We start from the raw sequence: 13,779 nt of genomic DNA, 5'->3' as shown, positions 1-13,779 counted from the left end.
AAATGTTGGGCCACGGGGCGGTGTGGTTGATTGGTGCGGGTGTCTCTGAGATGTTCCCTAAAGCGCTCTGCTAGGAGGTGCCCAGTGTCCCCAATGTAGAGGAGACCACATCGGGAGCAACGGATACAATAAATGATATTAGTGGATGTGCATAGCCATTGTGAGAGATTCAAATCCATCTGCTGCACTACAAAATAAAAATGCCCACATTTACCTACCAGTTTGGTCAGTGGAATGAATAAATGAAGGAAACAACTTGGCAAGAGAAATGTCAGAATTAACTGCCCAGAGGTTCACCAAAAACTCCAAAATGCCCTTTATATTGTTCAAGATACTGAATGTCCCAAACCTGTACAAATTAAAACTAATAATGAAAGTCTATTTAATTAGCCTTTCTTTCCAACAGTAAAATGCAGTCTAATTATAGAAATTACAAGTGAACTGTCAGATATTGTGATACAATTGTTCCTCTCACAGCTGGTTTTTAAACCAATGCAATCCTATGGTCGTGACTGTGGTAGGCCCACACATCCATATCTAATCGACTCATTTGCAGTTTTTCTCTTTTTTCCATATTTCATGGATGATTCATTCCTCCAGGTTTGTTTTCTTCACTTTTAAGTCTTATATTTTTCAAATTGTAGATGGTTTCAAAAACTCTTTTCTGAGCTTTGTTTGTTACTTGGCACTCACCCTCATTCTAGCACGTTTAATGGCTGATCATGTTTCCAAAATTTCCCTCTTCCATCTGACAATCATTTTTCTCATGAATCTCTCAACCTCAATCAAACTAATTTCAATAGCACCTTTGAGCAGTCTAACCGATACCACAATGAAGATCAGAAAGATCATAAACTTATCATCACCTCTGTATTTCCCTCAATATCATGTTGTATTACACCTTTAATATTTCCTTTTGTTCTTTCTTGTCTGGAGCTCCGTACCTAACATCACTGTGGGAAGATCTTTAGCTCAAAGTCTGACATACTACAAAGAAAAGGCCCACTTGTCATACTCAATAGTTTACGATATTTTCTAATCGGCCTGTTTAGAGATGATGTCAAAGTTTGTGTGAAGATTTGTGGCTCGGGTGCTTGTTGTCGTGGTTCTGTTCGCCGAGCTGGAAGTTTTTGTTGCAAACGTTTCGTCCCCTGGCTAGAAGACATCATCAGTGCTCTGGAGCCTCCTGCGAAGTGCTTCTTTGATGTTTCTTCCAGCATTTATAGTGGTCTGTCCTTGCCGCTTCCGGGTGTCAGTTTCAGCTGTCCGCTGTAGTGATTGGTATATTGGGTCCAGGTCGATGTGTCTGTTGATGGAATTTGTGGATGAATGCCATGCCTCTAGGAATTCCCTGGCTGTTCTCTGACTGGCTTGCCCTATGATAGTAGTGTTTCCCCAGTCGAATTCATGTTGCTTGTTGTCTGAGTGTGTGGCTACTAGGGATAGCTGGTCGTGTCGATTCGTGGCTAGTTGGTGTTCATGTATGCGGATTGTTAGCTGTCTTCCTGACACAGCAACATCTCTCTGTTTTCACGATTCCTCAATGTAACTGATAGGGCAGAGAATTCATTTCTATTTCTATTTATACAATCTGAGACACAGAATACAAAGGTGGTCCTGAAGCTAAGACTGGCCATTAGGTTGGTTCTGAGGTGCTCCTGCTTTCACCAACTAGGTGGCAGAGTTTTACTAAAGCTATTCCCTTATATGTATACCATACTTGTAATGTGCCGGCGACATGGATCAAAGCTCAAAAGCAAAATACTGCGGAGATTAGAAAGCCATTACAAAAAAAAACAGGAAATGCTGGAGATACGAGTTGTCCTGAAAGGGCATTTATTCAAAGTATTGGGTTGGACTTTTTCCACAGGGCTAGAAGTGCAATGGGAACTGTATCTGTTTTTGGGTTGGAAACTAGTGTGTAACTGGCAAACAATCAAGCTTAGGCGGTTAACAGAGGTTAGCCCTTAATTGATATGTGATGGACTTCCTGGTCAATTCGAGCCAGTTGGTATGGGCATGCAGTGGATCGGATAGAGTGTGGTCTCATTTCGACTCCCTGTGGCAGCTTGTGCTGACACTGTTGATTGTTCAGAGGGAGAAATCTCCTGACAGTGCCAAAGCCTTCCACAAAACCAGAAGGGATTGAGTACTTTGTCACAAGGGAGTTGGAAATCTGGCACCCACCGCAGGGCTGCCCCTCACTTCACCAATTAATTTGGGTCAAATGTTGGAAGCATCAGAGAGAGGATGGCAGTGGAAGGGCATCCCATCATGGAGCAGGACCACCCCCCCATTCAGCATCATATCTCTTCACCTCCTCCTCCTGAGATGAGTTACCACTTGCCGCGGCCTCAATGTCTTCATGTTACACACCTCCCTGTGGACTAATTTTCATGTACAATGCAACAGACCACCGTAATGACTGAGACCCTTATAAAGGAGGTATTGGAGGACTCCAGGCCAATGCCAGAAGCTTGATTGGCTGCTCATTGGTTGACAACCTAAGCAGGTAGCACTTGTGCACTTCTGTCTGGAGTTCTCCTAGAATTGGGCAACTGTTTTTAAAGAATACTTCTTGCCCCCTCACATCCAGCCACAGATTTAGAGTCATGGAGTCATAGAGATGTACAGCATGGAAACAGACCCTTCGGTCCAACCCGTCCATGCCAACCAGATATCCCAACCCAATCTAGTCCCACCTGCCAGCATCCGGCCCATATCTCTCCAAACCCTTCCTATTCATATACCCATCCAAATGCCTCTTAAATGTTGTAATCGTACCAGCCTCCACCACATCCTCTGGCAGCTCATTCCATACATGTACCACCCTCTGTGTGAAAAAGTTGCCCCTTAGGTCTTTTTTATATCTTTCCCCTCTTACCCTAAACCTATGCCCTCTAGTTCTGGACTCCCCGATCCCAGGGAAAAGATTTTGTTTATTTATCCTATCCATGCTCCTCATAATTTTGTCAACCTCGACAAGGTCACCCCTCAGCCTCCGACGCTCCAGGGAAAACAGCCCCAGCCTGTTCAGCCTCTTCCTTTAGCTCAGATCCTCCAACCTGGCAACATCCTTGTAAATCTTTTCTGAACCCTTTCAAGTCTCACAACATCTTTCCGATAGGAAGGAGACCAGAATTGCACGCAATATTCCAACAGTGGGATGTAGTGAAGTTCTGAGGCAGCCTGACCTGGTAAGCTAAAGGTAAAGTCGCCATAGTTTTACCAGACCATATGGCTTCACTCTCATGAGAGACAGAGAAGGACTGACAACTGGTGGGGTTTAACTTGAGGGTCACCACAGCTCAGGTGAGGGTAGAGGTTGAGAAGGAGAACCCTCCATGGTAACCTCAGCTGGCTTCAGAATTGAACTCATGCAGATATTCACTCTGCATCACAAGCCAAATGTCCAGCCTGACTTGAAGGAAAATGAAGAACACATAACAGCAAAGTAAGTGCACACATGGAGGACGTTCTTGCTATGTTGCAGACCAACTGAATGTTTCGAGAGTGGGACCCTGCCCTGCAGAAGACTCTTTTTAGCTACTCACTCAGCATCTTGATGGTAACTTGGGTGTAACTGACAATTCCCCTGCACTGGCAATGGGAGGTGCGGGCAACTCAATGCCTTCCATCCTGCAGGGCCATACCTGTTGACAAATGAACCTGATGTTTCTGAGGGAAAAAGACAGCAAGAAGTGGTGGTATGCAAACACTTGCAAGCCACCGAGGCCCATAGCTTATACTTGAAAGAAGGCAGAAATGAAGAGGTTCAAGGCAAATTGCGAGACTTGTGAGGTGTGAGCCTTCAGTAAGAAGGGAACAGACTCCTGGCTGTGGGATCGGGTCTCCTGTAGCACTGGCTCCTGGTCACCTTCAGTTAACTCCACCCGATGGATTAGCTCCTGTTTGGGATTGATATCTTTTGTCTTCTTGCCCCTCTTTCTTGTCCATATCATTTATTGCCAATACTTCCTTTAAGAATATTATCACTCATTATCACAGGGTCAAATTTAGATAGTAGCATTCCTAATGCCAATTGCAGCCTTTTTATTGGACCCAGGTTATTTAGTGCTAATGGCAGACTTGTTTTTGCTTTCCTGTGCCCATAAGCTCTGAAACTCAAGCTCCAGCTAGAAGGCAATAGTGAGTCCCCAGAACCAAGGGCAACTGCTCACCAAATGCAACCACACCCTGCCCATTGATCCTTTTATAAGCAGGCGTAATGTCCAGGAGAAGCTCTAACTGACTGTTTACTCTTTATTCTTCTCCCTTCAGCCCACATGCAATAGAAAAAATTCTTATGCTCCTTCAGATATTCCATGCTTTAACTTCAGCAAATTCTTAACTTGCCTTTAAACCGCTTTAAATTGTGTCAATCCCACCCTTGGCTAACAATGGAACTAATTTAGGTAAAGGGGCAGTATAAAGAGATCTGGGTGTTCTTGTACACCAGTCAATGAAGGTAAGCATGCAGGTGCAGCAGGTAGTGAAGAAAGCTAATAGCGTGCTGGCCTTCATAACAAGAGGGATTGAGTATAGAAGCAAAGAGGTTCTTCTGCAGCTGTACAGGGCCCTGGTGAAACCGCACCTGGAATATTGTGTGCAGTTCTGGTCTCCAAATTTGAGGAAAGACATTCTGGCTATTGAGGGAGTGCAGCATAGGTTCATGAGGTCAATTCCTAGAATGGCGGGACTATCTTATGTTGAAAGATTGGAGCGACTGGACATATATACCCTTGAGTTTAGAAGACTGAGAGGGGGTCTAATTGAGACGTATAAGATTATTAAAAGATTGGACACTCTGGAGGCAGGTAACATGTTTCCGCTGATGGGTGAGTCCCAAACCAGAGGATACAGCTTAAAAATAAGGAGTAGGCCATTTAGGACAGAGATGAGGTGCACAGAGAGTCGTGGGTGTGTGGAAGTCCAGTCTCTAGATTTGTTTAAGAAAGAGTTGGATAGAGCTCTCAAGTATAGTGGAATCAAGGGTTATGGAGAAAAGGCAGGAACAGGATACTGATTGAGGATGATCAGCCATGATCATAATGAATGGTGGGTGCAGGCTCGTTGGGCAGAATGGCCTACTTCTGCGCCTATTGTCTATTGAATATCTAGGACAGCATTCTGTAGCTAATACACTGGCTTGTGCTTGTATTTCTCTGAGCACCTGTCCCATCCCCACCTCCATTTTCTATCTTCATGGATGCAAGGGGAGACTGAAAATGTAGTCTATTAACTTGTTTACCTCACAGATATTCCCTGACTTGAGTGTTTATAGTACCTTCTGCTTTTCTGAAAAGTTCAAGGCATTCTTCAAATTGTAGAAGTTGATAGGTAATCAACAATCAAGATCATCATAGAACCATCAAACTGCTTTCCCGTAGAAGAAAACTATTTGTCCATTGTGTCTATATTATCTCCTTGAATAAATATTCCACTTAGTGTTATTCTTCTTGCTTCTCCCTTTAACATGACACATTCTTCCTTTTCAACTGGCAGCCTGATTCTCTATTGTATGTCTTGATTAAACTTGCCTCCACCATATTCTCAGACACTGCTTTCCAGATATTAATAACTCATTGCATTAAAAAAGGCTTTTCTCATTTCACTATTGCTTCCTTTGCCAATCACTTTAAATCTGTGCACCTCATTCTCAATTCTTTCACGAATGAGAACAGTTTCTCCTGATCTATTCTGTCCAATCTCCACGTGATTTTGAACACCTCTATCAAATTTCCTCTCAACCTTCCTTTCTCTGAGGAAAAGGAGTTATAACTTTTCCAAAACTATCTTCATAACTGAAGTTCCTCATCCCCAGAATTCTCATGACTCCTTTCAGGATTCTCTCCAGAATGAGTGGGGCACAGAACCCGATGCAATACTGAAACCAAACGGGTGTTGTGTGTTCATGGTGGCTCAGTGGTTAGCACTGCTGCCTCACAGCACCAGGGCCCAGGTTTGATTCCAACCTCGGGCGACTGTCTGTGTGGAGTTGCACATTCTCCTCGTGTCTGCGTGGGTTTCCTCTGTGTGCTCCGGTTTCCACTCACAGTCACAAAGATGTGCAGGTCAGGTGAATTGGCCATGCTAAATTGCCCAAAGTATTAGGTGCATCATTCAGAGGGAAATAGGTCTGGGTGGGTTACTCTTCGGAGGGTCGGTGTGGACTGGTTGGGCAGAAGGGCCTGTTTCCATACTGTAAGGAATCTAATCTAAATATACAAGTGCTGAGGGAGGATATTCCCGGAAATATATCCAGGGAAGTAATTTGGGGGTGGCACGGTTGCTCAGTGCCTCACAGCACCAGGGACCTAGGTTCGCTTCTAATCTAATCTTGCTCTTGCACTCTGATCCCTGAATAAACATAGCCTCAGATGCTGTATGTTTATTAACAACTCTCTCAGCCTGTTTTGCAACTTTCAATGACTTCGACACACAGACTCAGGTCCTTCTGCACCTGCACCCCTCTATCGGTTTACTTCTCATTTTGTATTTTTTTCTTTCTGTTCTCCCCACCAAAATGAATCATTTCACTTATCTCTGCATTGAACATTATCCAGCACCTGTCCACCCACTCCACCAACTTGCCTGTGTTATTTTGAAATTCTACATTTCATACTCACAGTTTAACATGCTTACCATATGCAAATTTTGAAGTTGTGTCCTGTGTACCAAATTTCAGATCATTACTATATGCCAGGAAAATCAAGCACCCCAGTACCAACTCCTGAGGAAATCCACTCCAGCCCAAAAAAAACCACCACTGCTTTCCCTCACTTTGACCATTCAATCTACAGGTTGTTACACTAACTTATGTACCATGAGCTATACCTTTGCTCATTTCTATGTTGGGCCCTTGCTGAGCTATTTATATCACTGATAATCACAGGTGAGGTGCTGGAAGACTTTAAGTTGGCTAATGTGGTGCCACTAGAGGGGAACCTTGATTATCCAGCATTTGATTATCCGAATATTGGATTATCCGGCAACATCACAATGTCCCGATGCTCAGCTAAACAATGTTATCGGACGTTCGATTCTCCAGAACTCAATTAACCAAATGAAATATTCCCCACCCATGTCCTTTGGATAATCGAGGTTGCTGTGTATTTAATAAAGGTGGTAAGGAAAAGCCAGGGAGGTACAGACCGGTGAGCCTGACCTCGGTGGTGAACAGGCTGCTGGATAGAGTCCTGAGGGACAGGATTTACACGTATTTGAAAAGGCAAGGACTGCTTAGGGATAGTCAACATGGTTTTGTGCGTGGGAAATCATGTCTCATTAACTTGATTGAGTTTTTGAAGAAATAATAGAGGATTGATGAGGGCAGAGAGATAAATGTGATCCATATGGACTTCAGTAAGGTGTTTGATAAGGTTCCTCATGGTGGATTGGTTAGCAAGGTTAGATCACATGGAATGCAGGGAGAACAAGCCATTTGGATACAGAACTGGCTCAAAGGTAGGAGACAGAGGGTGGTGGTGGGTGGTTGTTTTTCTGACTGGAGGCCTGTGGCCAGTGGAGTGTCACATGGATTGGTGCTGGGTCCACTACTTTTTATCATTTATATAAATGATTTAGATGTGAGCATAAGAGATATAGTTAGTAAATTTGCAGATGACACCAAAATTGGAGGTGTAGTGGACAGCAAAGAAGGTTACCTCAGAGTACAACAGGATTTTGATCAGTTGGGCCAATGGGCTAAGAAGTGGCAGATGGAATTTAATTTAGGTAAATGTGAGTTGCTGCATTTTGGAAAGGCAAATCAGAACAGGACTTATACACTTAGTGGTAAGATCCTGAGGAGTGTTGCTGAACACAGAGATCTTAAAGTGCACGTTCATAGTTCCTTGAAAGTGGAGTTGCAGGTAGTTAGGATAGTGGAGAAGGCATTTGGTATGCTTTCCTTTATTGGTCAGAGCATTGAGTATAGAATTGGGAGGTCATGTTTCAGCTGTACAGGACATTGCTTAGGCCACTTTTGAAATACTGTATGAAATTCTGACCTCTCTCCTATCAAAAAGATGTTGCGAAACTTGAAAGGGTTCAGAAAAGATTTACAAGGATGTTGCCAGCATTGGAGGATTTGAGCTGTAGGGAGAGTCTGAATAGGCCAGGACTGTTTTCTCTAGGGTATTGGAGGCTAAGGGGTGATCTTGTAGAGGATTATAAAATCATGAAGGGCATGGCTAAGCTAAATAGATAAGGTTTTTTTCCTTGGGGTGGGAGGAGCCGAGAACTAGAGGACATAGGTTTAGGGTGAGAGGGAAAACATTTAAAAGGGTCCTAAGTGGCAATGCTTCTACACAGAGGGTGGTGCGTGTATGGAATGGGCTGCCAGAGGAAATGGTGGAGGTGAGTACAATTGCAACATTTAAAAGGAATCTAGATGGTATATGAATACGAAGGGTTCAGAGTGATATTGGCAAAGCACTGGCAAATGGGACTAGATTAGGTTAGGATATCTTGTCAGAATGGACAAGATGGACCAAAGGGTTTGTTTCTGTCTGCACATCTCTATTGCGAAACAGTATATCAAGTGATTTCTTAAAGTCCATCTATACACATCAACAGCATTGATCAACCCTGTCTATTACTTTCTCTTTCTTGCTGAACAGGAAACGCATTTCTATAGAAAATTACCCTGAACACAGTCTGTGACTCACACCCTCAATACTCTGTTTTCTCTCCACAGATGTTGCCAGACCTGCTGAGTTTCTCCAGCAGTTTCTGTTTTTGCTTGTTCTGAGCACACTTTAGGAACTCTTTAGGAACACTTCAACCATCTCAGACTATATTCAGATAATACCAAAATATAACTGTTCTACAACTTTTGCACCTCCCTGTAATAATTAAGAGAGAATATTGTTTCAAGCCTACACATGAAACGCATATATTTCCACAACACTTGGGAATTTAAAACATTCTTCAGCAATTCATTCGAGTTTGGCTAGTATGCTTTTTTTAATCTACTTTAGACCAGCTTTTCAATTTAAACGAATGATATAAAAGAATATTAAAATGCATAAGTGCACCAAGTGGCCTGGTGATAGCAAAGTTTGAATGATAGGCATTGTATTAGTTTAATCTGGAGGAATTCATTAATTCACTTATCATAAAACACAAATGATTAAATCATCTACGATATGCAATGAAACATTTGAGTTATATTATAATGTTCTGACTCAGTATCCATTCTTTTGTTTAAATAATGCATGCTAAAATTTCATCGCGGCCCATTTTCGTGTGTAGGAGTCATGGCTCACGATCTGCCTATACATGCTGCCATTAAGGCTTGTAGAAGACAGGTTTGATGCTGCCTTTTCATTTACCAGATTATATGTTTGCGCTGAGCAACACTCATCTCACTGGCTGACAGTGTCCTCCGCAGGGATTGAGTATTGTGTTCTGATATCATGTGGTACAACCAGCATCTTAAAGACAATCAATCTCTCTGAAAGGGAGGCTGCTCTTGCTAGAAGAGAAGTGATGGTAACTCCATGTGACTGACTTTAAGGAGATGTAAAATGGGACATCGGAAAAGATTGAAGGTTCCCAGGTGCACACCTGCAGATTTTCATGATGAAAGTGCATTGAAGGAGAGCTGTCATATTCACAAGATGGAGGCAGACAATGCTCAAGACCCACTCACCAAAGGGATTGGGAGCTGGTGGGGAGAGGGATCAATGTAAGGAATCTGGACCAAAGAATTGGGCAGCAGTACCCCAAGAAATTTGATTACCTCATGTTTGTAGTTAAGCTCAATGAATGAATCTTTAAAACATCTCATATCTCTGACATGACTAACTCTCACCATGCAGCGCAACACATTCCCAACACTCACCAATCAGTCCACCCTGGCACACACAGCTTATAGCTAACACCCATGTTACTCTCACGTACATTCCAGTGATGCAAACCTCACATTAGCTATTCCTGTGTCCACATTACCTACAGCAGGCACGTAATCCAAATATAGTACAGCACAACCACTGAGATCTTTTCTCCTTTAATGCAGCATAAGAAAATCCTCTGTTCCCATTTTCTTCCCCATGGGTCAGAGTCCTTGTAGACACAATGCACTGCAGACACACCTACTTCAAATACACAGTGAAGATATTTTTATAAGGCCAACTTGCCTGCATTAACCACTTTAGCTACAATATTACTGTATCTTCCTCCTCTTCCCCACAGCCAGATTGCAAAATTCCATCATGAATATGATTTAAGGTTACAAAGGAAAATTGCACTTGTGCTTGAAGTTGGACTGACATGCAGAAATACAGCTCGGGTGTAACTTAGTACCAAGCCCACTACTGTTTGATCCTATGAAACCTCCTGAAGAAACTCCATTGCACTTAATTTCCATTGTTTTTACAGTCATCTCAGAATGAGGATAAACACTATGATACTCTGATCAGTAAGTACTGGTGTGAAATAATTTTTGCAGTAATGCAACTTTAAACAAAAAGACTACTCTCAGCATTTTACAAATGTTGCTAGATACATTTTAACTTGTTTTTTAATATTACTGCATTCAGTTAAATCAAGAAAAAGTTGCTTACTTCAGTCACTAGTTTTAAAGGACCAGTCATGGAACCAAGCTCAAGAAAAAGGAAAAGACAGCATCGGATGATTTCCATAATAGCTACACCAGATCTGTTGACATTGGAAGGAACACAATTAGTGATTAGTGAACATTAACGAAGCCAAACTGTAAAATTAAGCAGAACAATGAAGTTTTACTCATAAAGGTAAAAAATGAAGGCACAAAAATGATCTACCAACACAAATAGCAAAAGATAGAAAGCATGTGAAATTAAATGAGACTGATAGAACGGAAGGAAGCTTTAAATGACAGGTTTACATAATTTCCAAATTGTTCAAATCTAGTACATATCACAACTGAAAAATCAAGTGGTAACTGTACCAACACCTACAGTCTGAGGTGATTTTCATAATTATCCATATGATAAGATGCAAAGTTAAACTATTTAAAAAGATATTACTTACAGGGGAGGAAATGATGTCAGGCCATTTTAGGAGGGATGGAATCATCATAATAAAGCAATACCACTTTAAAAAGCCTATGAAGTGTCTCAAATGGCATCTCAACTCATTAGGAATCTTTTCCCAGTTTTAATGGGAAAGGAATTGAGAAATGACAGACAAAAATGGAAATAGAACCCACGTGCAGAAATAAGTTTGCAGATCAGACAGAACATCATAGCAACACTTCATGTTTGCCAAAATCAAAGACCTGCCTGCTCTTATATTCAAACACCCAAGACACTGCACAATACATGGTGTCATCCTTTTAATTCAGCATTCAGTCAGGAGATGCAGAAGAGATTCATGTTACAGCTGAGTGGAATTGTCCTTAAACTGGTAGCCCTAGGTTCCAATACAGCTGCTATTGCCCTTACAGCATTAGCAAGAGATGAAACAGTTCTGCGCTTGCATCTTTGATAAGCTAGATGCTGAGAAACATTTTGATATACCAGGTCTTTGAGAAATGGTTGGTGACATAGAGTCATAGAATCATAGAGATATACAGCATGGAAACAGACTCTTCAGTCCACCTCGTCCATGCCGACCAGACATCCCAATCCAACCTAGCCCTACCTGCCAGCATCCAGACCATATCCCTCCAAACCTTTCCTAATCATATACCCATTCAGATGCCTTTTAAATGTTGCAATTTTACCAGCCTCCACCACTGCCTCTGGCAGCCCATTCCACACATGGACCAGCCTCTGTATGAGAAAATTGCCCCTTAGGATTCTTTTACATATTTCCCCTCTCACCCTAAATCTGTGCCCTCTAGTTCTGGAATCCCCCACCTCTGGGAAGAGACTTTGTCTATTTATCCTATCCGTGCACCTCATGATTTTATAAACCTCTATAAGGTCACCCCTCAGCCTCTGACGGTCCAGGGAAAACAACTCTAGCCTATTCAATCTCTCCCTATCATCTGATCAAGATCCCATTGTAATCTGAGGTAACCTTCTTCGCTGTTCACTCCACCTCCAATTTTGATGCCATCTACAAACTTACTAACTATACCTCTTATGCTCACATCCAAGTCATTTATATCTTGGACAGGAATAGTCTCTCAGGCATATATACTGTTCATCATCAGCTTTTGTATAGCACCAGAGACACATCCCTGGTACAGCAGCCAAAATATCACTCACACAATATTCACGGATGTCTAATACCTCAGCAGGTTCAAGGCATTTGTGGCTTTGACTTTTAAACTGGAATTACAGATAGCTTTTTTCTGGAGCTATCATATACATTAATGTTAAAGTACTCAACTTCAACTAACATGTTCAGGGTTTTATCCGAACACTTCCGTTCTGGGGCTAACGCTAACTCCTCGTTCTAAGGGTCACTATATGACTTTCCTTTCTCAGGAGCACTGGTCTGTACAGACATCCTATTTCAATGATAGCACAGGACTGCTCCACACAAATTAAAGAAGTAAAGCTAACTGTCTCTCTTTCTAAGCTATGCATGTTTTCTTTAAGCTTAACAATACAGGTCTAGATATCTCTAACAAGTCTTGAGGCCCCACTATTTGGCTTTCTGACTCACAAAAGTGTCTAAAATAAACAGAAGTTCATAAATGTTGTACAAATCCCATTCAGTCTCTAGCTACAGTTTCTAATTTAAAACACAGTATCTCATAATTATAATAAATAACATTGAAGATTGTGCATCAAACCAACAGTTAGCATCACAAGTACTTTAATGATACTGCTAGTTACCTTGTGTTTGGGCTATAAACCCAAACCTCGATCCAGCTAAGAATTGGACAGGATTGGAAATTAATAGAAATCAAGTGGTACAAATTTTCATCTAATTCCAACTGAAATCATGTCCCTTCTGCACCTGCTTTTGGAATGCAGCTGAGATGAAAATCGACCCCAGTATAATAGAAATAAGAAATGAAGCAGTTCATAGAAAGACAATTATGAAATAAGGGTATAAAAAGAGAAAGCTATAATGAAAGAGAACCAATTATTTTGGTAATTTCAAAAATAAAATTCTCTTGCCTGTTCTCCATCATCAGTCCAACAGAACTCAACGTGAGTATTACATATCCAATTCCCAAGAGGATTGTGAATTCTGATAGAACCTATTTAATCAAGCAAAAATAAATTCTCCTGTCAAAAGGAAACTGAGGTTGGCATCGTTGGGTTAAAAGATTTAAACACATTTTGAAACAAGTTTGATCCAGAATTGTATGGCAATTTAGCAAATAAAGACTATGTATGCAGGCTACAACAGCATTTAAAACTCACAAGATGTGCTATTTTATTTGGCAATCCTATTCATTGATATATTTTAATTTTACTTTGTCTGCCGGGGAAGGTAGAACAATTTCAGAATATATTCACTATGTTTCAAGATGCTGTATGTTATGCAATGAAGCATGAAAAAGTTAAACTAAATATCTTAATGGGACAAAAAGAAGTAGGAACCAACATACCAAAGGAATAGAAAAGAAACAAATTATATTCATATTGCATCTTATCACATCCTCAAAGAATTTCAAAACACTTCCCAGTCAACAAATCACTTTGATTTTATGCAGACAAATGCATTTTTATCAGAGTAACATCCCACAAAATAAGGGACAGTAATTAACCTGGTTAGTGTTGATAAGAGAGACAAGTTGCCACCTTGCAATCAGAACACACACAAGAATGTCAAATTTCAAAAGATCACACCATATTATACTAAAGAGGAAAAAAGTGATAATTG

At 41.3% G+C, this 13,779-nt stretch overlaps 1 protein-coding gene across 1 annotated transcript in view; it reads right to left on the bottom strand.

Annotated features, from left to right (window-relative positions):
* The window catches only part of agmo (alkylglycerol monooxygenase), a 344,128-nt gene that overhangs the window by 84,324 nt on the left and 246,025 nt on the right, over positions 1-13,779 (bottom strand). Inside the window, exons 11-12 of the mRNA XM_060825437.1 lie at positions 13,068-13,150; positions 10,572-10,665 (exon numbers count right to left, since the gene is read on the bottom strand). Of these exons, the coding sequence (XP_060681420.1) occupies positions 10,572-10,665; positions 13,068-13,150 (177 nt within the window). The remainder of the gene's footprint in view (positions 1-10,571; positions 10,666-13,067; positions 13,151-13,779) is intronic.

This window comes from Hemiscyllium ocellatum, chromosome 5, assembly GCF_020745735.1.
Source record: "Hemiscyllium ocellatum isolate sHemOce1 chromosome 5, sHemOce1.pat.X.cur, whole genome shotgun sequence".
Lineage (NCBI taxonomy): Eukaryota > Metazoa > Chordata > Chondrichthyes > Orectolobiformes > Hemiscylliidae > Hemiscyllium > Hemiscyllium ocellatum.
The sequence above is the reverse complement of the archived record's forward strand: the minus strand, read 5'-3'. Positions and strand labels throughout refer to the sequence as shown.